The 26,710-nt window shown below is 51.6% G+C and overlaps 12 protein-coding genes across 12 annotated transcripts; 5 read left to right on the top strand and 7 right to left on the bottom strand.

Annotated features, from left to right (window-relative positions):
• Positions 1-1,209: 1,209 nt before the first annotated feature.
• ASPBRDRAFT_33413 (uncharacterized protein) lies at positions 1,210-5,733 on the top strand (the record flags this gene model as incomplete). Its single annotated transcript, XM_067623118.1, has 1 exon — positions 1,210-5,733. The coding sequence occupies one exon, from the start codon at positions 1,210-1,212 to the stop codon at positions 5,731-5,733; it is 4,524 nt and encodes a 1,507-aa protein (XP_067475366.1).
• Positions 5,734-6,273: 540 nt separating this feature from the next.
• On the top strand, positions 6,274-7,134 carry ASPBRDRAFT_133889 (putative short-chain dehydrogenase/oxidoreductase; the record flags this gene model as incomplete). The annotated part of the gene is made up of 2 exons (XM_067618558.1): positions 6,274-6,471; positions 6,526-7,134. 2 exons carry the CDS (start codon positions 6,274-6,276, stop codon positions 7,132-7,134), a joined length of 807 nt encoding a protein of 268 aa, XP_067475365.1.
• On the bottom strand, positions 7,055-8,381 carry ASPBRDRAFT_318257 (Zn(II)2Cys6 transcription factor domain-containing protein). The gene is made up of 2 exons (XM_067622940.1): positions 7,197-8,381; positions 7,055-7,140 (listed from the first exon to the last, which is right to left on the bottom strand). Exon 1 carries the CDS (start codon positions 8,337-8,339, stop codon positions 7,248-7,250), a length of 1,092 nt encoding a protein of 363 aa, XP_067475364.1. The 5' UTR covers positions 8,340-8,381; the 3' UTR covers positions 7,055-7,140; positions 7,197-7,247.
• Positions 8,382-8,514: 133 nt separating this feature from the next.
• ASPBRDRAFT_47062 (sugar phosphate isomerase/epimerase family protein) lies at positions 8,515-9,617 on the bottom strand. The gene has a single exon (XM_067625765.1). It carries the CDS (start codon positions 9,592-9,594, stop codon positions 8,593-8,595), a length of 1,002 nt encoding a protein of 333 aa, XP_067475363.1. The 5' UTR covers positions 9,595-9,617; the 3' UTR covers positions 8,515-8,592.
• Positions 9,618-9,783: 166 nt separating this feature from the next.
• ASPBRDRAFT_210028 (putative epsilon-lactone hydrolase) lies at positions 9,784-11,358 on the bottom strand (the record flags this gene model as incomplete). The annotated part of the gene is made up of 6 exons (XM_067621884.1): positions 9,784-10,164; positions 10,221-10,747; positions 10,854-10,999; positions 11,054-11,085; positions 11,145-11,242; positions 11,298-11,358. The coding sequence occupies 6 exons, from the start codon at positions 11,356-11,358 to the stop codon at positions 10,018-10,020; spliced, it is 1,011 nt and encodes a 336-aa protein (XP_067475362.1). The 3' UTR covers positions 9,784-10,017.
• Positions 11,359-11,683: 325 nt separating this feature from the next.
• ASPBRDRAFT_133741 (uncharacterized protein) lies at positions 11,684-12,181 on the bottom strand (the record flags this gene model as incomplete). Its single annotated transcript, XM_067618545.1, has 1 exon — positions 11,684-12,181. One exon carries the CDS (start codon positions 12,179-12,181, stop codon positions 11,684-11,686), a length of 498 nt encoding a protein of 165 aa, XP_067475361.1.
• A 480-nt stretch (positions 12,182-12,661) lies between these two features.
• ASPBRDRAFT_133610 (MBL fold metallo-hydrolase) lies at positions 12,662-13,531 on the bottom strand (the record flags this gene model as incomplete). The annotated part of the gene is made up of 1 exon (XM_067618532.1): positions 12,662-13,531. The coding sequence occupies one exon, from the start codon at positions 13,529-13,531 to the stop codon at positions 12,662-12,664; it is 870 nt and encodes a 289-aa protein (XP_067475360.1).
• Positions 13,532-15,027: 1,496 nt separating this feature from the next.
• ASPBRDRAFT_159812 (CocE/NonD family hydrolase) lies at positions 15,028-16,959 on the bottom strand. Its single transcript, XM_067619453.1, has 2 exons — positions 15,276-16,959; positions 15,028-15,217 (listed from the first exon to the last, which is right to left on the bottom strand). The coding sequence occupies exons 1-2, from the start codon at positions 16,902-16,904 to the stop codon at positions 15,080-15,082; spliced, it is 1,767 nt and encodes a 588-aa protein (XP_067475359.1). The 5' UTR covers positions 16,905-16,959; the 3' UTR covers positions 15,028-15,079.
• A 363-nt stretch (positions 16,960-17,322) lies between these two features.
• On the top strand, positions 17,323-18,506 carry ASPBRDRAFT_33405 (uncharacterized protein; the record flags this gene model as incomplete). Its single annotated transcript, XM_067623117.1, has 4 exons — positions 17,323-17,600; positions 17,649-17,852; positions 17,905-18,327; positions 18,377-18,506. The coding sequence occupies 4 exons, from the start codon at positions 17,323-17,325 to the stop codon at positions 18,504-18,506; spliced, it is 1,035 nt and encodes a 344-aa protein (XP_067475358.1).
• A 565-nt stretch (positions 18,507-19,071) lies between these two features.
• ASPBRDRAFT_133828 (uncharacterized protein) lies at positions 19,072-20,938 on the top strand (the record flags this gene model as incomplete). Its single annotated transcript, XM_067618554.1, has 6 exons — positions 19,072-19,219; positions 19,268-19,324; positions 19,380-19,509; positions 19,556-19,754; positions 19,808-20,206; positions 20,261-20,938. 6 exons carry the CDS (start codon positions 19,072-19,074, stop codon positions 20,936-20,938), a joined length of 1,611 nt encoding a protein of 536 aa, XP_067475357.1.
• A 433-nt stretch (positions 20,939-21,371) lies between these two features.
• Positions 21,372-23,280, bottom strand: ASPBRDRAFT_318185 (F-box protein). Its single transcript, XM_067622939.1, has 6 exons — positions 22,767-23,280; positions 22,676-22,712; positions 22,599-22,626; positions 22,512-22,548; positions 22,219-22,456; positions 21,372-22,166 (listed from the first exon to the last, which is right to left on the bottom strand). Exons 1-6 carry the CDS (start codon positions 23,048-23,050, stop codon positions 21,645-21,647), a joined length of 1,146 nt encoding a protein of 381 aa, XP_067475356.1. The 5' UTR covers positions 23,051-23,280; the 3' UTR covers positions 21,372-21,644.
• Positions 23,139-23,315, top strand: ASPBRDRAFT_133652 (uncharacterized protein; the record flags this gene model as incomplete). The annotated part of the gene is made up of 1 exon (XM_067618535.1): positions 23,139-23,315. The coding sequence occupies one exon, from the start codon at positions 23,139-23,141 to the stop codon at positions 23,313-23,315; it is 177 nt and encodes a 58-aa protein (XP_067475355.1).
• Positions 23,316-26,710: the final 3,395 nt, after the last annotated feature.

The following is a 26,710-nucleotide window of genomic DNA, read 5'->3' as shown; positions in this document are numbered from 1 at the left end:
GCATTCGGCGACAATGCGGTTGGCTGCGTCCTGTTTGCGACCGACAAAATAGACGCGGGGCCGTGCAGCATGCTTGGCAAATTGCTTGAGGGTTGCTTCCCCAATACCACTGGTTGCTCCGACAAAGAGAGCTACCATGCCCTCTGGAAGGGAGGTAGCGATCCGGGCATTGGAAGATTGGATATCAGCGAGGACTACCATTTTGTGATGGTTACAATGAATTGACAAAGCTAGTGAAGTGTAAGGGTGGTGACTGCACCATTACTATGGAAACCCTATGGTTTATATACTTGTGGACAAGCAATAACATCGGTCAGTCCCTTGCAACTTCATCCTTTCGGTATTGGTAATCCGACCAGGATGCTTATGCGATAGACGCTCGGGTTCATCCGTGTCCGGCACGGATCACCTTTCCGGGGACCCGGTTGACCCCAGATCATGGACGTTGTAGATATGGAGTTCAGCACGGACACTAGACTATCTTGCTGGGCTGGAGAGATATCGTGGCTAGGGTTTCTATGGAGTATGGATAGCTCTCTTGAGGTATCGCTGTGCAATGGAAGTTTGTGAGACTTGCCCGTTCGAGTAACAAAGGCCGATGCTCGGTTGTTCGGGCTTGGCCACGTGGCGACGGTCCGCTTCAGATTCTTTCGTCGACCAGGAATGGCCCTCCCTACAGCGTCATGCACAATCAGAGAAAGGTTTCATGTTATCTTGAGGGTTGTTCGCCAGAGATATGGTAATGCATGATATTCTGGATGCCTGGCATGCCCTCGTCATCACCTGTTCCTCCACATGCAGCAAATGACAATGGAAGCCCCCACTATCTACATGAATTCGAACTCAACCTTGCCACATGCAGGACTAGCCTCAGCCCTAGTAGGAATCGCAAAATGCCCCCAAATCAGACGCAAAAATGAAGACCAGCCTGATTTGCCTCTGCCAACCAGAGACACCATCACCGGCCCAAGTGGGGACATTGCGCCGAGTGGTACGTCAGCCGGGCAGCCAAACCAAACCCGACCTCCGACTCGAGATCCACTGCAGCGCTTCCGCCGACGCGACGACCACGAGTCGGCCATCCTATATTAATCCTGCAGCCTGCAATCATCGCACGAAGGACGCTTGGGCGTCTATTCTTCGATTCTCCAACAATGCTCGCTCGGGACGCTGCTACCGAGTTCTTCTCGGTAGTCTCTCAGCAGGAACATGTCTTCCCAATCGACAAGCGAGGGGCTCCCCCTCGCGGCCAACATTTTCGGATTCGGTGTGGCGGCCTTGGTGGGAGGAAGGGCCTTCATCGCCATCGTGAGCCGATTGCGACATCGACAATTAACCCTCGACACCATGATTCAATCGGATGGGTATGAAGACTGCGACGGGATTGCAACAACACAATCGATCAGGGAATACTCCGACAAAGCCCCACGCGTCGCACTTGCAATTGGTACCGGCATCGGTGTCTGGCTGTCGCTATCGGAAGTCGTTGTGTTCAGCATTGTGTCTGCTTCCACGGATGATTTCACACGATGGATGCGACTGGGGGCCTGGGGGACCCTGGCCCTCAGTACAATCGCGGTGTGGATGGAAGACGAATGCACGCTTCGGTTCCGACACGGGCTCCAAACAAGCATCGGGTGTGTCGCTATGGGAATTCTTCTAATTGCCGATCAGTACCAATGTTACGAGGCATTGGATTTCTCCTTTCTGCCCTGGTTCTTCCTACTTGGCCAGTCTTGCGCCGCGTTGGGCGCCTTCATGGCCGGAGCATCGTTGCCTCGTCGACCAGACGTGTTTCGAAACGGAACCGTGGTGGATCGCAAAGGATCGACAACCTTCTTGAACCAACTTTTCTTCGGATGGGTAGGCCAGCTGCTTTCTGCCGGTCAGAAAGATGAGCTGGAGGTCAGCCACCTGCCAGAGCTCGAGTACAGCAGCCGTTCGCCTCAGCTATTCCGCGCCTTTAGCCAGCAATGCACGGCCTCCACCTCCAGTCTTTGGAAGATCCTGTTACTCAGCCATCGGAAAGCGCTATGTATCCAACTCCTTTTGACCTTCTTGAATGCGACCATGGCATTTGTACCACAGTTCTTCGTCTTGGGAATCTTGCAGCATCTGGAAAATGACCCGGATGACCCATGGCTGTGGCTGTTTGTCCTCGGACTGGGCGCATCGACGATCGTATCTGCTCTGATTGAGAATTGGAACTTATACGTTTCGTCAAATCTGATCACAGTGAGGCTGCAGGAACAGCTATCGACCGTGATCTATGATAAAGCATTACGTTGTCGTGCAGTGAACAATGCAGGAGCGGATGCGCAAAGTACCGGTAGTTCTACCAGTCCGTCCAGTCAGGGTACCATGAACTTGGTCGCGGTAGATGCGAAGAAAGTGGCCGATTTCTCGGCAGTTGCCTTTCACCTTTATGAGGCACCACTGAAACTCGTTATTGCGGCCATCTCGATTGGCCGGTTGCTCGGACCACAGTGCCTGCTGGTCGGTGGCTTGGTGCTCTTTCTCGTGTCTGCTGGCAACATTTACTCAGTCCGGGAGTTTTCAAGGCAACAAAGAGGCCTTCTGAGGTCTCGTGACAGCAAGATGGGAGTCATCAACGAGGTTCTGCAGGGGATACGCCAAGTTAAACTATCCTCCTTGGAAGAGAAATGGGAAGGCCGCATCAACGATTCGAGGGGAAAGGAGCTGCACAACCAGTGGCAAGTCTACAAGTGGGAGCTCCTCATGTTCGTCGCCTATAATATCACCCCCGTCGCTGTTTCTGCCGCTTGCTTAGGCACGTATGCTCTTCTGCATGAGGACATGCCGGCGTCTCTCGCTTTCACCTCGGTCTCGCTCCTCGGCGCAATCGAAACGCCTCTTGCCGTTCTCCCTCAAATCTTGTTGAACGCCACGGGAGCACAGATCAGTCTCCGACGAATTGAGCGTTTCCTTCGGTCTCCAGACAGGGATGTTGATATCGCGCCGGCTGATGGGGTTGTGTTGGACCAGGCCACTATTTGCTGGAATGAAAATCAATACACTAAGTGTTTTACGTTGAAAGACATGTCGCTAACCTTCCCATCCGGCGCATTGAGTATCGTCACGGGGCCGTCTGGCTCTGGGAAAAGTCTCGTTCTTGCAGCCATCCTTGGTGAATGCGAGTTTCTGCAAGGTTGTGTACGGCGATCTCCAAGCCTGGCGGTTGCCTACGTTGCTCAGGAGCCGTGTTTGAAAGACGGCACGATCAGGGAGAACATTCTTTACGGCCTCCCATTTGAGCAGGAGCGCTACCGGCGCGTTCTCTTTGCCTGCTCCCTTGACAGCGATATAGATAGTCTGATGCTAAAGGACGAGACACAAATGGATGACCAAGGGAGCAATCTCAGTGGTGGCCAGAAATGGCGCATCTCACTCGCGCGCGCTCTTTATTCCGACGCGGAGATCATCGTGCTGGACGACATTTTCAGCTCCATTGATTCTCATACGGCGCAACATCTGTATCAGCATGCGCTGACCGGGAGCCTGGTCGAGGGGCGCACACGCATACTAGCAACTTATCACCTGGAATTGTGCTTGCCGAGAGCTGAATATGTTGTTGCCCTTGACACCAACGGACTGCAGTATGCTGGACCTAGACAGAATCTCAGGGACATGGGCATTTTCAAGCATATGGCCCAGGCTGCAGCAGGAGTGGACAGAATTTCTCACATGAAGAAAGGTTCTCTGGTATCCAATGTTCAGTCTTCGGAAAACTGGATTGGAACGCTATTGCCTAGTGAGCAAGAGCAACTGGAAGATCCAGTAGGGCAAGATGCCTTGCCTGGTGAGGCCAATACGCGAGGTCGTAAATGGCGAAATCGCCAGCGGATCTTCCGCTTGACTGACGCCAAATATCGTTGCTTGTTGGTTTTGTTCTTGCATCTGAGCTTTGGCGGACTGGCTGTTGGCCGAGGTGTGTGGATGATGATCTGGAGTAACAGCGCCAAGAGCAGGTCCACAGAAGGTATGGATACGACTCAGTCCGCTGGTATGAATATTACGTGGTTTATATCTATCTACTTGATGCTCTCGATCTGCTCATGCATCGTGGCAATCAGTCGAAGCTTCCTGGCCGTGCGCATAACCTTGAAGATGTCACGAAGGCTGTTCGAGAAATTCCTCGCTTCGATACTACGCGCGCCTCTGCAGTGGCTGGACCAGATACCAGCCGGCAATATTTTGAACAATTTCTCCGCCGATTTCAGCCTGATCGACTCGCGCCTTGGGTACGACCTTAATTACGCACTCGGTGTTGTGTTTGATCTCCTCTCGATCGTATTAGCTGCCTCCCTGGTCAATGTCTGGTTGAACCTCCTGTCTGCCTGTTCACTCTTACTGGCATTTTACTACGGGCAATTATTTATTAGGAAGATCCGCGCCGTCAAAGAGCTCGAGAGCACCATGAGAAGCCCTGTCCTTCACCATCTGTGTGCCACCATGGATGGCATCATGACCGTGCGCGCCTACCGCCAAGAGGAAACTTATCGGGAGGAGATGTATCGCAAGATTGACCGGCATTGCCGGGCGTCCTGGTGTCTCTGGCTGCTTACACGCTGGATCGCTGTACGTGCGAGCACCATTGGCGCTGCTTTCACCACCGCGGCCTCTATCCTCGTCCTATCCTCCAACAGCATCACGGCTTCGACAGCTGGCTTTGCCATCACCTTCATCATGCGGTACAGTGGGGTGATGTCGCAGGCCATCCGACAATACGCAAACCTCGAGATTTCCCTGAACAGCGTCGAACGCGTCTCGTGGTCTCTCGACATACCAGAGGAGAAGTACGAGTCAGCCGATCCGGTTCCAGAGTCCTGGCCAGCGGATGGGCAACTGGACGTATCCGACTTGACTGTCTGTTACTCGCCCGACTTGCCACCCGTTCTTTCCAATCTATCCTTTTCTATTCCGCCTAATACCAGAGTGGGAGTGGTCGGTCGTACCGGTGCGGGCAAGTCTTCACTAGCCATGGCTCTCTTCCGCTTCCTGGAAGCCCAGCAAGGAAGTATTCATGTGGCGGGAGTGGATATCTCGACCGTCCCGCTCCGCCAGCTGCGGACGCGCCTGGCCATCGTCCCCCAAGACCCGATCCTGTTCTCTGGCACCATTCGGTCTAATCTCGACCCGTTCGACGAGCACTCGGACCAGGAGCTTCTCTCTGCATTGCGACGCGTCCACTGGACTGTCCCTGACACTGACCACGAAGAGAACCGCCCTGGGTCACTACTAATAAACCTCGACGAGGATGATACACCCAGCGGCACCGAAAGCGCCTTCTACTCGTTGGAACTTCAATATCAACATCCCCCAAGTATCCTGAACACTGCCGTCACCGAAAGAGGCTCGAACTTCTCCCAGGGCCAAAGACAATGTCTCTGCCTGGCACGTGCCATCCTCCGCCGGCCCAAGATCCTAGTACTCGACGAGGCCACTTCAGCGATCGACAAGCCCACCGACGCGGTGATCCAACGATCCATTCGAGCTGAGTTTGGGCACAATGACTCTTCACTGTTGGTCATCGCCCATCGCATCAACACCATCGTCGACTTTGATCGCGTGCTTGTGCTCGACGCTGGTCGAGTCATCGAGTACGGCACACCCCAGGAGCTGGTCTCGAACCGGAATGGGGTCTTTCGCAGCCTGGTTGAGAGCAGTGTTGAGAAGGACCAGTTGTTAGAGACTATGCATGCTGGGCCGTGAACCTGAAACTGCGCTGGCACAGTCACTCTAGAAATTGCGAAGTGTCCAACCAACATCATTTTCAGGGCTAATGCGAGCCGTTGCCCGTACACGTATTTCATCGGATATACATACGCAGCTGGGATCCCGATGCCGAATCTCCGAACATTGCTCGGAGTCCGCTGCGGAGGTGACGGAGATCACTCAACCTCAATCGGATTCGCCACCATATGTCGCAATTCGCTCAATCAGCCATTCTTACAAATCCAGTACTTCCGGACGCTTCTTTCGCCTTCAAGTCCCGAGCTGATCCCAGGGTTGTCGAGAAAGAAGCGAAAATCCAGATGGATTTCCTAATGCGGCCTAGTCTCCGCGAGGGAGTTGTGCCAAGAGTGGAACCGCATCGGGCTTAGTCTCCGCGGGTGGGACGCCATTCATCTGGATGAATACAAGATAAATAGCTGCCTCTTTCGCTGTATTCGTACTCAATTCTCAATAATTTACTCTGTACTCTTGTAATATCCATATACGCTTGTCCATATATACATTCAATCCATTAAAATGTCGTTTCCTTACAAAAAAGTCCTCATCATCGGCGCCACCTCCGGCATCGGCAAGGCGCTCGCCGTGAAGCTGGTCGAGAATGGCACTCAGATCATCATCGCCGGCAGAAGAAAGGAGAACCTGGATGAGTTCGTCCAGCAATACGGCAGCGACAACGTTGCCTCGAAGGTCTTTGACGTGATGCAGCTGGAGCAAGTATGCTGCCCCCTCCTTTATACCCTCCACACCACATCTTATATAACTATATAGATCCCCCAATTCGCCAGCGACATCACCACCACCCACCCCGACCTAGACTGCATCTTCATCAACTCCGGCATCCAGCGGCCCTTCGACTTCTCCCACCCCCACACCATCGACCTGACCACCTTCAACACCGAGCTCACCACCAACTACACCGCCGCCGTCCACCTCACCACCGCCTTCCTCCCGCACCTACAATCCCTCCCCACGCAAACCGCCCTCATCTACACCACCTCCCAGATGGCCCTCGTGCCCATGATGCGCTGCCCCAACTACGGCGCCTCCAAGGCCGCCCTGCACCACTTCATTCTCGCCCTGCGGACCCAGGTCGCCGAGGGGCCCGGCAACGTCAAGGTGCTGGAGATTTACCCGCCGGCGGTGCAGACGGAGTTGCATGATGAGAAGCATCAGCCGGATTTGAAAAATGGGCATTTGATTGGGATGCCGTTGGGGGAGTTTGTCGGGGAGGTGTGGGATCGGTTGCAGGCGGGGGAGGAGCAGATTGCGGTGGGGTCGGCGAGTGATCTGTTCGAGGCGTTTGAGCGGAAGAGACAGGGGTTGTATGTGGATATGACGGAGATGTTGAGGGGGGTGTTGAAGCAGTTTTTGAAGTAATTGATTCTTGCCTAGTTAGCTAGGTGGATGCATATAGTTATAGAATGGACGTATAGACTTACCCATTCATTTTACAAGTAAAAGAAAACAGACACCACGAGATGACACATTAGTTAGTACCCTACATACCCATCAACAGAAGGATACACCACCCCCTGCACCGCCCTCCCTCTACACGCCGCCAGAATCAGTCCCCCAAACTCCGAAATCCCATGCACCATTCCCCTCTCCAACATACCCGAGTACTGATGCAACGAGACCATCGCATCCCCACTACCATCAACATCAACATCCCCATCAGCATCCCCATCCCAAAGACCAGTCCTCACATCAAACGGCAACGAATCCACAAACGGTGTGCGCACAGAATAATTCCTCATCTTCAGCGAGTACACACTCCTCAACATAAACCCCACGATAATGGTCCTGCGCACACTCTCCCCGAAGAGCCATGCGCGGCGCGGGCTTAAACTGCCCGGTAATTGGATGGGAGCTTGTTGCCACAGTTTCTGCCCGAGGTTGAAGAGCATGGTGCTGGTTGATTCGGAATAGGATTGTAATCCTGATGGATCAGTGTCGGAGAGAATGAGCATGCATTGTGCGAGGAGGAGGGCTTGTGTGGTGGCGAGCAGGTCTTCGAAGTTGGTGGTGTGGTTGAGGGTGTGGAGGAGGGAGAGGGATTTTTGTTGGAGGAGGGGGGTGATGTGGTTTTTTGTGTCTGTGGCTGATGTGGAGTGGAGTTTACACAAAGTGTGAACCTCCTTAATAGCTAATGGAGGGGAGGAAGGACTCGGCCATAGCTCTGGATGGATGAAGTGGGTTTTCATGTTTTGGGCAAAGGTGGTTGGATAGGCGCGCATGCCGGAGACGAGGTATGCGATTATAGATTGGGAGTAGCCTTTGGTGATTTCTAGGGGGAGGGGGAGGGGGATGGAGTGTGTTGTTGTGAAGTGGTAGTATTGTCGTGGTCTCTTGTGAGGGAGCTTTGGTGACAAAGTTGATTTAGTGGTGGTGGTGATTGCAGTTGCAGTGGTAGGGTTCGTGTCCGAGCCCACGGTTAATGGCACGTTGATGTATTCGCAGTCTATCTTCCGGGTCTGGCATCGGGTGCACCGCGGCCAGCGCTGGTCACAGCGGCGTTTGCCGCGGGCGCAGGCTTGGCAGGACCGGCGGAGAGTCGGTGGTCTGGGGATGTCGGGGGCCATTTGAGCTGATAAGGAGGTGCAGAGAGATGCAATCAAGGTAAGAAGTGCATTAGTTGGGAGCTAATGGGATGGGGGATGGAGTCGGCGATGGCAAACCATCAGCGAGTCACGTGGATGTAGGTTTCGGGGATAGTTGCCTGTTGGGGACTACAGGAGGGTCTGGACCTCGGGTATTGGGTGTTTCACGGCAGTTTGATTGCTAGTGCAGGAACTGGCTATGTAGCTTGTTGGATTGGACGGGAGCTATCTAAGCTTATATTTTAGAAGGTGTGGGGGATCGCAGGCGGTCTTGGAGTGTTTCCCATGACTTTCTTGCCCTCTTGCCGGCATCCTCGGGATTGAAATCCTCGCTGCGCATCCGTCTATCGAATACCTCCATGGAGATCCACCCGGTGTACCCCTTGTCGACTACCCAGGCCTTGACTATTTCAGATACAGGCATATATCCGCCTAGCTCGGTTTCAAACGGGAATGGCCTAGCATGTCTGGACCAGGTGAACTGCGGTGCTTCGCCCTCCAAATACCACGGATGTGCCTTTGAAAACGGTGGATCGAAGAGCTCGCCGTCCGACAACTGGACGTAAAAGATCTTTTCCAGCGGGCAGCGTTCGAGAAAGCGCTCCAGCGAGGCAGTCAAGTCTCTGTCGGCGGTGGGATACTTTCCGGATGTCTCGAACGGGCTTGCCCAAAGCTTGGTGACTTCATGGAAGGTGTCCATGCACAGCCCAAAGTTCTTCCGATCCACAGCTTCGACAATCTCCAGGGCTGTGTCCCAGGTCGAACAGTACGTGCCCCAGGAGAGTGGCTCATACGCGACCGAGACAACCGGTTCCTCGGCACTGGCCAAATCCGCCAATCGCTGCAGATCGGACACAATGAGGTTCTTGTCCGTGCTGGCATCGTGGCTGTAGTTGGATGGCACTTGCAGATATGTCGCATTTAGCTTGCGCGCGATGTCGATCCAGTGTTTGGCGGTGGCCATTCGTTCTTCCAGGGATGTGCGATTTCCCTCGAAGTTTTCGAATGCGGCCAACGATAGAATCTCGACATTGAGGTCGGCACAGAGGCTCTTTATTTGTCCGGCTGCCTCTATCATCGATACGCCGAGGGCGTCGGAGTACTTCTGGAGGTCGGAGTAAACGACTTCGACTGCGGTAAAGCCATGCTGCGAGGCGACACGAATCTTTTGGTCCAGTGTGTGCGAGGGATGCTGTCCCAAGGACAGGGTGCCAATTGCTTGTTTATTTGACAACATTGCACTTCATATGTATAGGAAGAATGATTATTGCTGCTGAGCAGATAGTGGCGAAGGGAATCGATCATTTATGAATCAACTCGGACCCCGCATTGTCGGGATTCGATTTCCGGCCGGAATTGATTGTGCGTATTTCATGGAAGTTTGCCTTGATTCTACCCACTTCTGTTATTATAGCGAGAACAACCTTAGCACTTGAGCTGAGGAACTTATATCGCGGATCATCCGACTGGTAATTATCCAGCTCCACCCTTTCGTTTGGGAACCCTCCATATGGCTCCGGGTATACACTCCCGCAACTCTGGACCATCAATCTCATATCTCAAAGGATTTTCCGACTCGTACACGACGGCTTTTCTCCAATCGCACCTTTCAGGCTTTGTACAAAGCCGCACCCGTTGATTTGCCACTTTTCAATACGCATTACGATATTGGCAACCGCTCACATAGCCAACACTTCAGCGCAGATCCCTGTTCGGTCTCATGGTAATCGTTGAATAGAGGCCATATGAGAGGCGCAATATGACACTCGTTACGACCAATAACCAGTGTTGTATCGGGATTCGATTTCTAGACACAATCAGTTACCCTCAACACCTGCTGAAATTGATATCGACTTGACTTACACTGAACTTCTGAACCCAAGCTTTGATTGAATCCAACAACACCTCATCACTACCCGCGAGTACGAGGGTCTGCTCCACTAGTGCATCTTGCCACCACTCTTCGGGTGCCTCGAGCGCTTCAGTGTAATAGTTTGAGGGCTTTCCGTTCAGGTATTCCCGTGACCATCTTTCCGTAACTTCCCTCGCATCGATATCCTTATATTCGTTGATCATCATACTGGGCGAATCATGGCGAAACGAAAGCCACGGGGATAGCAAAGCAATAGCTTTCAGCGGTGCGCCAATCCTCAATTCGGGCACATCCGGAGAAGGATGTAACAGGTGCGACAATATTGCAAGACACAGATTAGCTCCGGCAGAATCACCGACAAGGATGACTTCCGAGGGAGGACGTCCGAGATCTTCAATGACATACCGCAGAGCCTCCACGGCTTCACGGGACTGGGTTGGATATGTTGCATGGGGCGTCAAGGTGTACGTAACATGTAGCCAGGTGGTAGAGATTATCGGATAGTGCATTGGCCACACTAGGCCAGAATTCAAGATATGCTTTCGTGGCATCCGTGGCGAAGCCCCCACCTAAAAGATATGTGTTCAGGGTTTGATCCTCTCATGGAATGGAGCAGTGCGTACCATGGAAGTTGATCACCACGTATTTGGCCGTCGGTGGGCCAGTCCAGAATCCCTTCAGTCCTTGCTTGTTCGTGACGAACCTCGGCTTGATACGGCTGTGTCTGCAATAGTCCAGGTAGATCTGATCATAAGACGGGAAAAGGTATCTATAGATGTTGTCAGCTATTTGGGCTCTTGGTATAGCAGTAGGATATACTGACTGGAGTTGGAGTGAGGTGAACCGTGTCATGAGCTGCATCAGCAACAGCGTTAGCCATACACAAACATAGAGAAACACAGAAAGAGAAGTACCCTTTTAGTCACGGCTTGTATGAGGTGATGGTAGTAGGTGTCTGCTCCTGATGGACCGCGATACAACCCGGATATAGCAGCCCATAAAAGCGTTATTCCTTCCATCAATAGTCAGCAGACAATAAGCGTACCACATGAGCTAGTTCTGCTTACCAACCGAAACCAAGCCCAGCCAGGCATCTATCTTGTCCCATACACTGAGATTGTAGCGCATTGTGTCGATATCGTGCAGTAATGTGGCTCATTCACAAGAACTGATCGACTTGTGGTCTCCGCACTCTTATACATAGTATACTCGGCTCAAGCTTGATTAGTATTCAAGTCTCACCGAGGGCTAATTACTATACCCACATGAAAGCAGTGATCATTGCCGGGACACGTAATCCAGACATTTTGACTATAAAACGCTTTTCAATATCCCATATACCCCACAAACCAGAAATCTAACCCATCCCACTAGTCACATCACCTACCCCAGACCCAGACCTCCAACCCCCATCGAAAAGCCTACCACTGCACCCCAACCAGATACCACAAATCTAGATCCCCAACCTAGCCAGCCTCTCCTGCCCCTTATCCGTAAACAAAAGCGAACCATTCCAATACCCGACAGCCCAAATCATGGGATACCGCCAATGAAACCACATGGGATGGTCATTCGCGCCAAACCACCCGAAATGCCTATCCAGGTTATAACACAGATAGTTACAAGAACTGAAAACCAGCAACGACAGAATCGCAGTAAAATGAACCGCCTTCTTCCCATAATAGTGATCGACGATGAAGACAGTGGTTAATCCGCCCATGGCACCGCCCATACCGAGGGGACAGAAGACGAGCGTCCATAAGACTTTGTAAAGGAGATCGCGGGTGCCGGTCATGATGAAGACGCCGACGGCGAGGAAGATGATTTCGGCGATGAGGGAGTTGAGGTAGAAGAGGAGGAAGGGCCGGATGTAGATGAGACGCCGTTTTCGGGCGGTTGGGAGGTCTTTGTCGGTTGTGATGATGGGTTGGTAGGTGTCTGGGAGGGACATTTTGGTGGTAGTGGTGGTTGATGAGATAGGATAGTGTGCTGTTGAGGGTGTTGTGATGGATCTGTATGCGGTTCATTGTTCATCGTTTTTATATTCTTATGTTGTAGATTGAGGATCTACGTGATGATGCATATCAGCAACCGAGGTTTGATTACTCTACTTGAATGTTGCTATAATTGCTGGTGTTGTTCGATGCACGTTAGGATTACTGATCAGACCCTCGGTTTCGCCTCGTTAGGGATACCCGCTTCCTGACGATCAGCCCTACCCCGGAAGAGCTATGCTAGACACAGTCTTGCTTTAGATGTAATGATGCAAAGAGTGGTAAAATCTTCCGTCTGGTGTATAACTTGTAGTTTACCAATTCGGCGAGTCGCTGTGCAGACTGACCCAAGTATCATGCTACTCTCCTCGAAATACTCAGTTCTACCTTCAACGTAAACTACGTCTGTATCAACGTAAATATACTACATACACATTCTACATTCTTGCCTCCTGCTTGTCCGGGAATGCCGCCATCGCCCCCCGAATGATGGCATGCGGATTAATGCGTCGGGGATACCGCTTCTGCATCTCCTTCACGACCTCCTTCCAATCCGTAGCCGACTCAACCGCCTCCTCAAAATCCAAAATATACCTTCTCGTCTTCTGCAAATTGAACATCCCATCCACCGTCCCCGCCCGCTTATGTCCAGCAATAACCGTATGCGGCTCCAGAGCTTCAATTGTAGAAAGGGCCCGAAGCCACTCCCTCCGTTTCTCCCGCGTATTAGCCTCCCCAAAAAACTGATGCACATCCCCGTAAACCGCATCACCCGCAACCACCAGCCGAATACTAGGCACATGCAGCACCGTCGTATTGTACGTATCCGTATGTCCGACCTCCACGGCCCGGAACTCATGGCCTTCTATCTTGAACACGGGCGATTCCATCGCCTCAGCCACCTCGGGGGATTTGGGGATCTGATCCCCTGGGAAGAGAGAGAGCCAGATGCCTTCGAAGGTCTCTGGCTTGAGTTGTTCCATCATGTGTGCGACGGTGCCGGGAGTGGCTAGGGCACGTAGGTTGGGCCAGTGCTTGCGGAGTACACTTATGCCGAACCAGTGGTCGCCGTGGCCGTGGGTGATGTAGACATAGCGAAGGGGTTTCCCTGGGGCGGTTTTCTTGATCCAGGAGACTAGGTCTTCGGTTTGGGAGATGGAGATGGGCGTGTCGACGAGGACGGCTTCGGAGTCTCCGTGGATCAATGTGCAGGAGATTGGGGAGAAGGAACTCTCTTCGCCGCTTCGCTTGATGGCGAGGGGGAGGCGCGAAGAGACGTAGACGTCGGCTTGGAGGATGGAGGACATGGTGTATTGCAGGTGGGAGGGGTATGAACGGTGTCTGTAAATGCTATCTAAGGTGGATGGTCATTTATAGATGTGCTGTCATTGCATGGCTTACTGTTATAGAACCGAGGGATGGGTTGATTAGTGAACATGGACAGGATAGTTAATCTAAGGCAGGGAAAGTCGATCCTCAGGGATGTACTTTCTGTACCAGATCTCTTTGAACAACATCACTGCCAGAGAATACTCCATTATGGATATATTGACTGTGAGGCCATTATCTGGCCTGGGCGCTATATAATCAGCTCAGCAATAGATGAAATTCGTTTGGCGGTCGCTCGTTAAACTTCAGATGGCCTATTCAGGGTTTCTACTCTTAGTTTCTTAGGTGAAGTAGATGTTGGGACATTGCATAAGGATCTCACGGACAGCATATACATCTAGGATGTTCTAAGTGACACCAACCATAGTAATAACGAAGACTTGAATGTACAGAAACTGCCAAGTTGTTCAGGCAAAGCCCAGCTAAAAGTGTCCCGGGAAGTGGGGTCATTTCTGTACTATCCTAGCAACATCTACCACTGAATAACATGCCCAGGATACCGGTAATCGTTAGCTGGTATTGGGAGCCCAGCCACTCACCGATCATCTCATCGTTCCTTCGACAGTTTGCCCTCAGACTATGTGCTGCGACCCTATTCCAGAACCCGTCTGGTACTTCCGTAGTCATACTCGTGACCACGGCCTCGGGAGTCAGCGAGTCGCTCGGGCCCAATCGGCGGATGAGATATTATTATTCAGTAGCATCAAGTGGCCGAATATCAAGGGAGGCTCCGAATCAAGCCTGAGAACGCATTAAAGTTCAGGTTAATCACCAGTCATGCGGCTCGGATGATGCCGACCATTATAGTTGGTATACTCATTCACAAGTAACTTCTAATCTCTTAGTAGCCGTCATAGTCCAGAGGCATTGGGATTATCCTATGCAACCCCTTAAAGTATCATGGAGTTACCCATAGACGACAAAAGTATATGAATATCAATATCAAGGAATGAAGACATACTACTACCATCTTGAGGCCCTTTGTACCTAGTACGAAGCATTATGGCATTACTTTCGAAACTGGCTATATCGGGCTACTTAACAGTGGGACTGTGTGCACCATTCTATGTGCCGTACTCGAGATCGAAAAGTACCAATCGCAGGGGAAACACCATGCATGCCAGGTGAAGGCCCGTTCGAGTCGCGGTTGTTGAGTAATGAGTAGTGCTGACGCTAGTTAGAGCTCGAAAGTATCCGGCCATCGGGCCATTCTTTCATCTATATTGATTTCTTGCGAGCAACTATGTAATCGTGGAGGACCGGGATGATGATAGGAGGACGGACTCAGGGTATTACGATCAATCCATTTTAGAACTACCAATAAAGTTTTGCTTCGAACAGTGTTCTAGGGTCTACAACTAATGCAAAAAAATCGCTGGCTAGACTACACTACTCAGAAAGGCTAGTAAGAAAGCTGGCTTGTGACATTCTCATAAGTATATATCCAGTGGCTAATGCATATTAACCTAAATAAATGGCAAAATAACAGAACTAGGATAATCTCCACCACAGTGAATGAAATGCTTTCCACGGTTGAGCTCCTCCTCCGGGCGTGGCTGTGACCAAGTCTTATACTCGGCAATGCTAGGGTATTGACCCGAGACCTTTTCACAATTAGCATAAGTCCATTTACACACAATCTGGTAGACCAAGGTAACTCACCCGCACGCTTATCGTCTCACCAGCGTCAAAATCCACACCCATAGCCCAAATGCCGATCTCCAGTCGAACAATCTCCCCAGGACGAACCTTCTCCTGACGCGTGTGAGGGTGGAAAGGAAATTGTGGGTGAATACTCTTTTCTGCATCGATTGCACGATGCGACGCTCTGAGGATACCATTGGACCCCAGATGAAGATTCGTGCTGGACTGTACCTTCTCGGAGATTTCATCGATTGATTTGACAGGGGTTGCGTGGAATGGGAAGTTGAGATGCATCAATGGTTTCCCATTTTTATCCTTCTTTCTGAGAATGACGAAGACAGTGAAATCATCTCGATCCTCACAGGACATGTACAAGATCGCTTTCGGCAAACCGATCAGTCTGGCTGGTTTGTCGAAGGTGTATGAGAACTCGGCGAAGCTGGATGTAAGCTCCGAGTCGTAGGAGATTCTTTCATATGCTCCAATCAACGTTGGGTGGAGCTTCTCCGAAGAGAGGAAGAATTCCCGATATTCAGTGGTTGGCGATGGAAAGTCCTCGAGCACGATATCGTCGATGGCCTCGCGATCCCCGAATTGCAGCGCGGACCAGCGCACCTTAGGTGTCTTCTCCCAGTCATTCTCCACACCCTTCAGGTATTTGTCAAAAAAGACGAAAAGCTCATCCATAGACTCCGGGCAGCTGTACAGTTCGTACCACTCCTGCTTGCTGCCCCAGCGGATCCATTTCTTATCATGAGGAAGCTCGAGCCAGGCTCGAACGGACCCCATCGTGTGGATGGAGCTCACATCCGAGCCTCGGATATAGACTGGACAAAGCACCTTGGTCATATCGGCCCTCTTATCCTCCCAGAATGGGCTAGAAACCGGAGAGCGCCGGTACATCTCCTCGAAATCCTCGATGCCAGAGTTGGCCGGTCCACGTACAATCTCGTTCGTGATCAGATCGAAGTTGCTCATCGAGAACCACCCGCCGCGGCAGAACTGCTCCCGATAGATATCTCCGGAGCCCTCCCACGGTGCAATAGCCTTCAGGGATGGCGGCTGCTGGGACGCAATGAACCATTGAGAGATCGCGAGGGCCGAATTCCCCGCCATGCCAACGCATCCATTGCACCAATCCATCTTCGCAATGGCTTCAACAACATCATATCCATCCTCCGCATCCTGAGACCCCATAACCGTGATGAGGCCGTCGCTATTCCCTGCTCCGCGCGTGTCAACACTGACAATAGCATATCCGCGCGGACACCATGTTGCCGGATCGAGGCCCTCGAATTTCTCGAGACCGCTCAAGTCGGAGCGGGGTACGCAGCAGTTCCACACGCACATGGGCAGCATGTCCAGAGCACTGTACTTTTTGCCATAGAAGGACCAGCTCAGTACGGCAGGGACCTTTTCCGTAGAGTCCGCCGGCCGGTAAATGTCGACATACAATCGTGCACCATCACGAACCACGATCTCGACGTCGTGGTCGATGCGAATGTCGCTCTGGATGGGCTTGGCATTGAACCCATTCCATCCCGCTGGAAGAACTTCTGACTTTCCTGGCTGAGGTGGCACGTAGCCGTTTTCGCCCTCTTTCGGGGCTTTGATCCGCTTGTAGGCGACTTGAACTGGAGGAGGCATCTTGAATGTAGCACGTGATGTGAGTAGTATCGCTTTACTGTTCGACCAATTCTAGCAAATCATACGGCAACTCTCCGTCACATTTAAAGTTGTCTGGTTAATCCTCTTCCCCGCCTCCTGTACCTCGTATTGCACATGCCTCGGGGGTTTAGCGCCCCGAGCTCGGACAGCCCCGAGTTTAGGGACTTCTTCCCCCCGAAGCCAAGGGCGGGGTTTCGGGGCTCCCCGCATTACCCCAGGCTTACTCAAGGCCCCGAGCTTCGGAGCATGAAGGTAGCCCTTCGGCGCTGTGAGCCGCTGGATGTTTAAGTGATTTTTGAACACCCACTCGAGAGCAGACGAAAAAAGACCAATATCCACATCCAATCTCATTGATCAAGTTAAACACTGAGGCGAGGATAGCAAGCAAGCAAGCACAATGTCGACCACCACCGTCATTCAGGAGATCGCCGAATCGACCAACGAGTCCTACACTGTGAAGGACTTGGTGGACTTCAGCGACCGTCACTATGGCGATTGGCGCGATGAGTTCCACCAGAACGGCTGCGTTGTGATAAAGAACGTGATTAGTCCTGAACGGGCCAAGTACTACTGCGACAAGCAGATCGAGTGGCTGAAGAGCTTCGGTCTTGGATTCGACGAGAATGATGAGAGTACCTGGACTACGGAGCATCTTCCGATCAGCTTCAAGGGAGGGTAAGTCGTCTTTCCGTCATGTATCGACTACTGCTAACAGAAGACCAGCATGTACTATGGCTACGCAGCACCCCATGAGAAAATAGCCTGGGAAGCTCGCACCGAGCCAGCCGTCATGGAGATCTTCGAGAAGCTCTGGGAAACCAAGGAGCTACTCAGTTCATTTGACGGCATGAACATCTCCCTTCCCCGGCGGAAGGATGTCAACTGGAGTCCCTGGCCACACTGTGACCAGAACCCTAACCGGAAGGGGTAAGTCACCGGAGAGGTTGATTTCAACAGCAGCGTGCTAATGTCGTTATAGCATGCAAGCCGTGCAAGGTCTTATCAACTTTGCCCCGAACGGTCCCAAAGACGGGGGCCTCATGCTCATGAAGGGCTCTGCCAAGCTGTTCGATGAATTCTTCGCTCAGGACCGTGATCCCTACGACCACGAGGATGCTCCCCCACCGGAGATCAAGTACATGGACCTGTTCCTATTCCACCAGAGCGATCTCAAGTGGTTCGAGGACCGCGGATGCGAGCTCATCAAAGTCAACATGGACCCTGGTGACTTGGTGCTCTGGGATTCTCGGACCATGCATTACGCTTGTCTGCCCGAAGGTGACCAGATTCGTCACGTCCAGTATGTCTGCATGACGCCGAGGCGGTTTGCGACCGAGAAGGCGTTGGAGCTGAAGAGGTACTGTTTCGAAAATTACATGGGAACTACGCACTGGCCTCACTGGTATGTAATTCTCATTCACCTGTACTGACGTGCATGCTAATTCATGTAGTAATATCCGCCCATCTACCGACAAGCCTATGAGGAATGGAGAGGTGTGCCCTAAGAATCGTACGGAGCCTTGGGAGAAGCCGGAATTGACCGACACTGTGCTCAGGCTGGCGGGTGTCAAGGATTACTAGGTAGTTTCGCGTATTTGTATACAGATTGTCAGATAGTTGTTCAATTTATGAGCTTCTATACGTACTGCTACTTCATAACCTCAACACTGAACGAATAGCTTAAGCTGCCCGCTACACTAGCCACATAATCTAAGTTATCTGCCACATAAGTAGAGATACTAGTTCATACACTCGACTAAGGTAAGTGTAACCTGGCTGTCCATATTGACATTGGTTTCGTCCCCGACGCTTCATCCGCCGAAGTAGCTTCAGTAGGATTCGGCGCACTGAACCTCGGTGAAGCCTCCGAGCGAGTTATCCCCCGAAGATATTAGTGGCGACTTGGCTTTCGGAATGCGGGGAAGCTTTGGTAGCTTCGCAGCTATCCTCGTCGCAGCTAAGGTTCGGCACGGTTTGTGGTTCAGCAAAGGCAGTCTGGCATTCTTGTTCCCGCTGTCAGTCACACGCTTAGATAGTGGTATGACGAATATATATTTCCTATCGGCTGGGTTATACCCCCTTCCACTTCTCACACCCTGTGCGGGTAGACAGAACGCACCCACTTTCCATATCCCAGGCATCCACAATGGACGACACCATAAAGAAAGATGTGGTCTATGTGGAGGACATCGAGGAGGGAGGGGTCACGAAGGCTAAGGGGAAGGTGATGGGCACTGTGAAGATCACAGAGGGAACAGTGGTGTATATTCCTACTCCCACCGCTGACCCACAAGGTGAGCAACACTTCGAATGAAGAAATTATGAGGATTAACCAAGATCAGACCCACTTAATATGTCCGTATGGCAAAAGTCCATCGTACTAGTCGTCATCTCCATCTGTATGTTGTGGACCATCCCGGAACTGCTTGCTCGGTCATCCCTGATTGTGTGCAGTCTCATGTCTGGGTCTGGCTTTGGTCAGTGGATTCGGAGGACTACTGCAATTCTATATCCCAGGATATACCGCCGCTGGAAAGGATTATGATGATATTACTAACTTGATGACATACCCAACGCTGTTCATGTGAGTTTCCAGGGCTACATTCAATGCAAAGCTAATGCTGGAACAGGGGCATCGGAAACCTCATCGGCATGCCATTGGCAATCGGAGTGGGAAGGAGAATCGTCCTCCTAGTCTCAACCGTCGTGCTAGTCCTCGGATCAGTACTCTGCGCAACCGCAAAGACATACGAATGGCACCTTGGTGCCCGGATGGTGCTTGGCCTAGCAGCCGGACAGAGTGAGGCATTGATTCCCATGATTACTCAGGTACATGATCCTCGACATCCTTTTAAACCGTACTATATACTTACTCTCCCCAGGAAATCTTCTTCCTACATGAACGCAGCAAAGCCCTCATGGCACAACTAGCCATCCAAGTCTCCCTAACTTCCGTGTGGACACTGTTTGCAGGCCCCATCGCCAAGTCCATCACACCAGAGGGTTGGTATGGTCTGGGAGCCGGCCTTGCTGGGGCACTGCTTCTAGTTGCCCTTGTCCTCCTTCCAGAAACCAAATACGACCGTCCTCTCACATCCTATCAGGAGTCCAACTCCGATCCAACGGGCACTTCTCCCGATCTGAAAAAAGACCTAGGACCCGAGGTATGCACCGTTCGGCCGGCCTTAGACTTGGAGAGGTACGCACGGCGGACATGGAAATCCGACATGCGACTCTGGGTTGGGAAGCCCCAGTGGGGAGAAACCTGGGACGTGCTAAGCGTAAGTACATATGCATATCAGTGCAAACATCAACACTATTCTAACCGCAGCTAGCAAACCTTCGAACTCCTCTTCTTCCCAAACGTCCTCTGGGCACTCCTCCTAAACGGCCTCACCATCGGCGTCAACGTCGCCATCGGCACCACCTACAGCACCATCCTCACCAACCCACCCTACAACTGGCCCGACAGCAGCGCCAGCTACATCAACTGCGGCCAGATCATCGTCGCCATCGTCGCCCTCCCTCTCCTCGGCCACGGCTCCGACTACCTCGTGAAGTACTTCGCCGACCGCAACAACGGCATCCACGAGCCCGAAATCCGCATCATCCCCCTCATCTTTCCCATCATCGTGGGGACCTTCACTGCTGCGCTATATGGCCAAGGTGGCGCCCACCCGTACGAATACCACTGGTTCATATACGCCTGGACAGTGGCAGCGTACTACTTCTGCTTCGTTGGAGCGAATATCGTGGGCATTACGTATCTACTGGATAGTTATCCGGGAAGGTCGGGCCCACTGTTGGTGATTATCTGTGCGTTTCGGGGGTTCATCTCCTTTGGCACTAGTTATGCGGTGTCGCCGTTTATTGAGCTGCATGGGTATGATGGCGCGTTTGGGACGTATGCGGGCTTGACGGCGGCTTTTGGGTTGTTGGGGATTCCGGTGTATATCTGGGGGAAGCAGATTCGGAGGTTTACGGGGCGGTTTGCGAAGAATAAGACGGATTGATGGGGAATGATTGTGAGGGAGGGTGTATTCGTTTTGTTTGTGCTTTATGTTGGCATGCGTTCATTTATGTGGTTGCATTTTCTTCGATACGTTTGGTTAGGAGTTATACTCTCTTCATCACTAGTATCTATGGGGTCAATTTGACGTATTTTGAGGAGTAACGACGAAAGCATGGGCACTAGCATCTAATGTATGGACTTGGTGGCAGTGTGTGGAGGTCTAAGCTGTACCATCGATATGTAGTTGGCTGTAGACGACCCCATATCAGGGTCTCCATGCAGCAGTGGACTATCGAATAAATGATGCCAATTGTATGAGAAACATCTCTAGTGGTACTCTCTATAGCTCTTGGTAACAAAAAGTATTAGTTCGTGCTAAGGTATCGACTGAATGACTCCGCAGCACATGACATGATCGCCCAAGTCGCGTGCCCAACTTGGTCCTCCTCCACCTCCTGGACGAACCTGGACAAGGGAGTAACTATTTCTAGTTTTCCCTGTCACTTTGCTCATCAAGCAGGCTATTGTGATTGATCCATATTACCAGGTCACACGCGTCACGACTTCCCCAGAAATGGGTGGAATCCGCAGCGACGTGTCGTACGCTCAGGTTGAAGCGCATCGAAGGACCCGTCGGTCGGGCATCTCGCAAGACTTGTCAGGCGGGACTATTTCTCCATCTTTTTACAGCACAGAGTAACATTCCCTCAGCCACTTCCCCACTGCACCGCGCTAACTGTGGGCTGATTCTGATTCAGGCTCTTGGAGTACCGATCCGCAAGATCCTCGCATACCCCCCAGATGCGTCGCCGGTTGGCGACACCAATCAGCTTCACATCGTCCATGCCGTACCGCGGAGCCGTCATCTTATCGAGCCACATGTACATCCGCTTATAATTGAGATCGGCCGGGATCTTTTGGTTCTTTGCCGCCTGAAGCTCCCAGAACCAGGGCATGTTGCGCTGCATAAACTGCTTCCAGAAGAGGTTGTCCTGGGTGACGCGGTGGATGTACAGAGAGGCTTCTGTCAGTGCTTTCAGCGAATCGGCGGGCAAAAATTTGCAGATCTGAAGAACAATTTCGAGAGGCAGTTGGCCGAATGGGCTGGTAGGCTCTCGGTCGCGGAGATCCAGCTCCGCGAATGGAGTCTTCAAGCCGTTGTTCGTCTCCATGTTGCTTTGGATGTATTCGTCGAGTCCGGGTGTTTCCACCGGGTGGGCGGCACAGTACTGCTCCGATGGTTAACATGGTTCAGACACAGCTCGGCGACGATATGCTTGCCTCTGCGCCCGGGATACATTCCCAGTAGCGGCCTTGCGAGCGCTGGATGTCGTCTCCGTAGCTCAATTGCAAGGCAGACCCAGACATGTTGCACAACGGGGTCATGATATTGTACAACACGTCCAGATTGACGTTCTTGGTGTCAGTCGTACCCGTCAGTGCGCGAGTCAAGATCTCAAAACAGCACCAGTGAAACGGTAAGACGGGACCGGGCGCTTCCTCCGAGCCGTGGCCATAGCTTTGAACGGTCAGAACAAGTCAACGAAACGGACTACGAAGTGGGTTTGTCACACCATGAATAGACGCGTTGGGAACGCGACCGAGAACCATCTGAACAAGGTTAATAACCACATATCAAGCACAGTCGCTCTTGAGCATACCAGATTTGGCCTTGACGACAAATTCGCCCTGATACACGATTAGCATTGATCGCAAGTCGCAGTCAATGAGCGCCTACAATATCGGCATAGTATCCCTCATCTGAAAGAAACGCTCTGGAAGATGGTTAAACGGGTCCCCCCGACCGCGCAAATAGCAGCAGCACCTACTTTGGCGCACCCGGTTTCGCATTTTCATCCAGACCCAGGCAGTGTGCCTTATACAGCCAGGAGATATTGTCCCAGCCGACGATGCGAGGATCGTAGCTGCGGACGGGCTCCTCATTGTCCTCTCCCTCGTGCGACACCTGCCTGAAGTCTTTTCCAGCTTGCAGCGCCCGGCATCGCTTTTCGATCCACCGCCTGCGGCGCTCGAGGGTCGCCTCCGACGGAGCCTCGATGTGCATGCCACAGAAGCCGACACCGCAGATTGCGCAGTAGCAATCGAAAGCCATGGTGGTGAAGGGAATCAGTACCTGAAGTGGAACTGAAGAAGAAAGAGTGGAAGGGTGGCTATTCTGGAGAGCTGATGGGGATTAAAAAATGGATCGCCCCCCAAGACGTGCCAGAATAAATACCGAAAGCGAAGGGGGTGTGGGAGGGCCCACCGCGATGGATGGAGTGGAACGCCGGAAGCAATCCATTCAGGGGCGAGCATCAACTCTTCGCCCGCACACTAAGGATTGGGGGAAACTCCTCGCGACGATCAGGCGACCCTAAAAATAAGACACCGACTTTTTCCCAGCGACCGGCTGGATAGACGCCATGTCATGGCCTCGCTGAGTTGGCAGGGCAGATCTCCTGAGGTCTTTTGTGGTTACAGTTGATAGAGAACTCTTGGTACTACGGAGTACATTTTCAGCCTTGGGGAGGGTAGGGAGAGATCGGAGGGGTACATCCCAGCTTGCTCCGTGAATGATAGCAAGCCACGCTTGCCCCCAGAAGATGTACGACAGACTTTACTGGAAAAAGTTAACCTTAATTACTACTAGCCTGAGGCTGTCGACAACTCGAAAAGGCGGTGTTCTTCCTTTCCTTCGAATGGAGCTGGACAGCCAAGCGCCGATCTCCGGAATTGGGGGTTACTGCAGCTATCCCTTGTCCTGGTGGCCAACTCAAGTGTGGCATGACTGCTGCTGTTGCTGGTGAAGTGGCAGGAAAGCCAACAACGGCATTGTCAGCTACAAGATGACCTGATCGGGCGAATTCAGGAACACCAGGCAGAGTTTTCAATGGAACACGCACTGCTCGGGCCGATGGAATGAATGGAATGGATGGAATTGTTGGTTCAGGAACGATTTCTTCCTGATTGTGGCACAACCCCGTGACCACACCTTGCCACCGCCAGTTACCGCTTCCGGCAATTTTACCGCATTGGCCCAGCCGGGCCCAGAAGCTCGCCTTCCCTTCTCTTTGCCTTCTCCTCGGTTGTCGGATCTGGGCCGGATTCCCGTCCACAGCCTGCACTGCGCACTGCTCGCTGGCTGGACCGCAATAATAGCATGTGCTAAGATCCTTATCGTGCTATCGTCTGCACGGATCGAAGCTTTTCGAAGCTCCAGCTTCGTAATTTGGCAGGTCCTGTGACCTGTCTAGTTATATTTATCTACGTTGAATACTCCGGAGTAGACCCGCCGTGGCTTGCTACCCTGCAGTCACGCGGACGGAAGTTGTATTTTAGGCATCGAACGTGGCCTTGCTATCGCATTGTAGCCTCTTCTCTACTCTTCTCGGGCTTTCTGGCTGCTCTCAAGCCCATTGTCTTTCGTGCATTTTCTACGGAGTATAGCTCGGATGTAGCGGAAAGGCAAAAAAGGCAGAGAACCTGGTTAGGAGTGAGCACCATCAAAGCTCTACTCTGAAGTTCAACCACTTGCGGGGGCGCGGCACTTTGCCCGTCTTAATGCTCGGCAGATAGCTACTCCAATCACGAGCATATACACACCACTGACAGAAGACACTGCCAACCCGTTTTATGCCGACTTCCTCATGCAAGACAGGCAGGCCAGCTTCAATTTACTGTGTAGATATTCACACCATGATAAGATACTGTCAATAATCCAAATGTGAATCATCCACCTGTCTCTATGAATCTCTCAGTCACCATAGTTGGCCATTCCCCTAAAGTAGTGACTTACCTTTGGAAGAAGGGAATACCAACCCTGCTACCAGGCATATAAATACCACCATCGTCTTCCCATCTCCATCCTTCCTCCACCTCCCAACTACTCAGTTGTCTCCATACAGAAAGCTAGATAGCAATTCTAGACATATACTCTGCAATACATATACTCCTGCTAGAGGTATATGAAGAACGAAAAGCATTATCATTCCCTTTCATTATACTACCATGGTTTCCTTCATAGCGTTTCCACAAACGGATTACTTTCCACCAGGGGTGGCACCAGCAGTTACACTCTATAACTCGTAACCCTTTCAGGGAGCGACTACCCCAGAAAATGTCGAAAGATGGCGACGCCAACAGCGATGGCTGAACCATGAAGACTCCCAAATTGATAAAAAGGACGAGAAGCCTTCAAGTCTCGGGATTAGAAATCGTGCACACTATTCCCCTAGATACCCGAAATGGACTGCAGCACCAGATAGACGAAATGGAAAGCGCAAGGTACTAATGTAACACCTAGGAATGATATCGCCTGGAAGAGTGAACGAGTACAAAAACCTTCCAGGACAAGAATGAAGTCATGGAAAGAACAGCCACTGCGCGTTCTTTATTGCAGCGTATGCAAGAATTATCATAGTAAATTGGTCACCGTCAGACCTTCCATGATATTACTGCGTTCAGCTGTGGAGTTTGCAACTTATAAGTTAGATCTAGGGACAGCCGTTTATCTATTAATGGGTTTAATGGATATCCCGGGAAACCTCGGACTGACTCTTTCAATATCACGACCACGTTTGGGTCCCAGAGTCCTTACTCTACTCAGCATTTCTGGTAGCACCAATACCACTATCAGCCAAAACTCATCGGTACAGACTTACTGGATGCCAATCATGGTCAGTGGTCAGTCATTATGCCTGAATCAAGTATGCATACCTGAGAATGATGTTAATTCACCCCAGACCGGAAAGACGTTATTGTCACCGAATTGACAGGCCAAGTCGCCGCAGAACTGTCTCGTCAGGCGGCAGTCAGGATCAAAGTATCGTATACAGGGAAGTGTCTATGCTATACTCAGATGTCAATTCAAGTTCACTAGTGACGTTGTGAACAGAGGTCAGAATAGAAGGCTTATTGACATTATTGACTCCTTCATGTAGATGGGCTTACGCATCAATACTCTGTCTTGTCATAGACATGGGATATGAAAGTAACGGTACAGGCGTCCTCTCATAGCCATCATCAGGGGTGCGTTGGGTGACAGAGTTCGCCATGGTCGAGGTGGTAATAATGGAGATGTGAGGTACCGACTACGCCATGACGATACGCTTTAGATCAACATGGCCGACATCATGGTTGTGTAGTCATGAATCTTGGCCTTCACCATTCCTGGGTTGATTCCATAATCTATATACACAGCTACGATATCCCATGGAAACAACTCTTGATACCCTCAGTGGCTATAAAGTAGTCCGGATGAATACTCGCCAGACCAAGGACAGTGTCCAGAAACCACAGCATGATTCGGCATCTTACCGTTTATCAAGCGGGTATCTGATCCGGCAATGAAGTGGGCTGCCTAAAAAAGTACCTGCCGTGGACAGTAAGAATAAAGAAACGCGAGGTACTTGCAGTTTACATGTTACTGATATGACTGAACATCGAGTACATGGCAAGAAGATGAAAGACAGACTCCACAGCTATGGCGCATTGCTGAGTGACAACTATGCTACATGATTCTAGAAATGAGAAATCCCAACTGACGTGGCCAAGGCGACTCACTTCCTTCACCCCGTGTTGGAAAGCTCTGCGTTGGGGACATGTCAAGTTACCTTCGACAGCGACAAGCTACAACTATTAGAAAGTCCTAGATTAATATTTCTCTACCTGGGCCCCGGGTTATTGCCGCCACAGTCGGAATTCGAGGGGTATGACGACAGTCCAGAAGACAGCATTACTGTGAATGGCAACAATTATAACATCAATGCTTATC

Source organism: Aspergillus brasiliensis (assembly GCF_001889945.1).
Source record: "Aspergillus brasiliensis CBS 101740 unplaced genomic scaffold ASPBRscaffold_13, whole genome shotgun sequence".
NCBI lineage: Eukaryota > Fungi > Ascomycota > Eurotiomycetes > Eurotiales > Aspergillaceae > Aspergillus > Aspergillus brasiliensis.
Note: the sequence above shows the minus strand (reverse complement) of the source record. Positions and strands in the feature narration are given on the sequence as shown.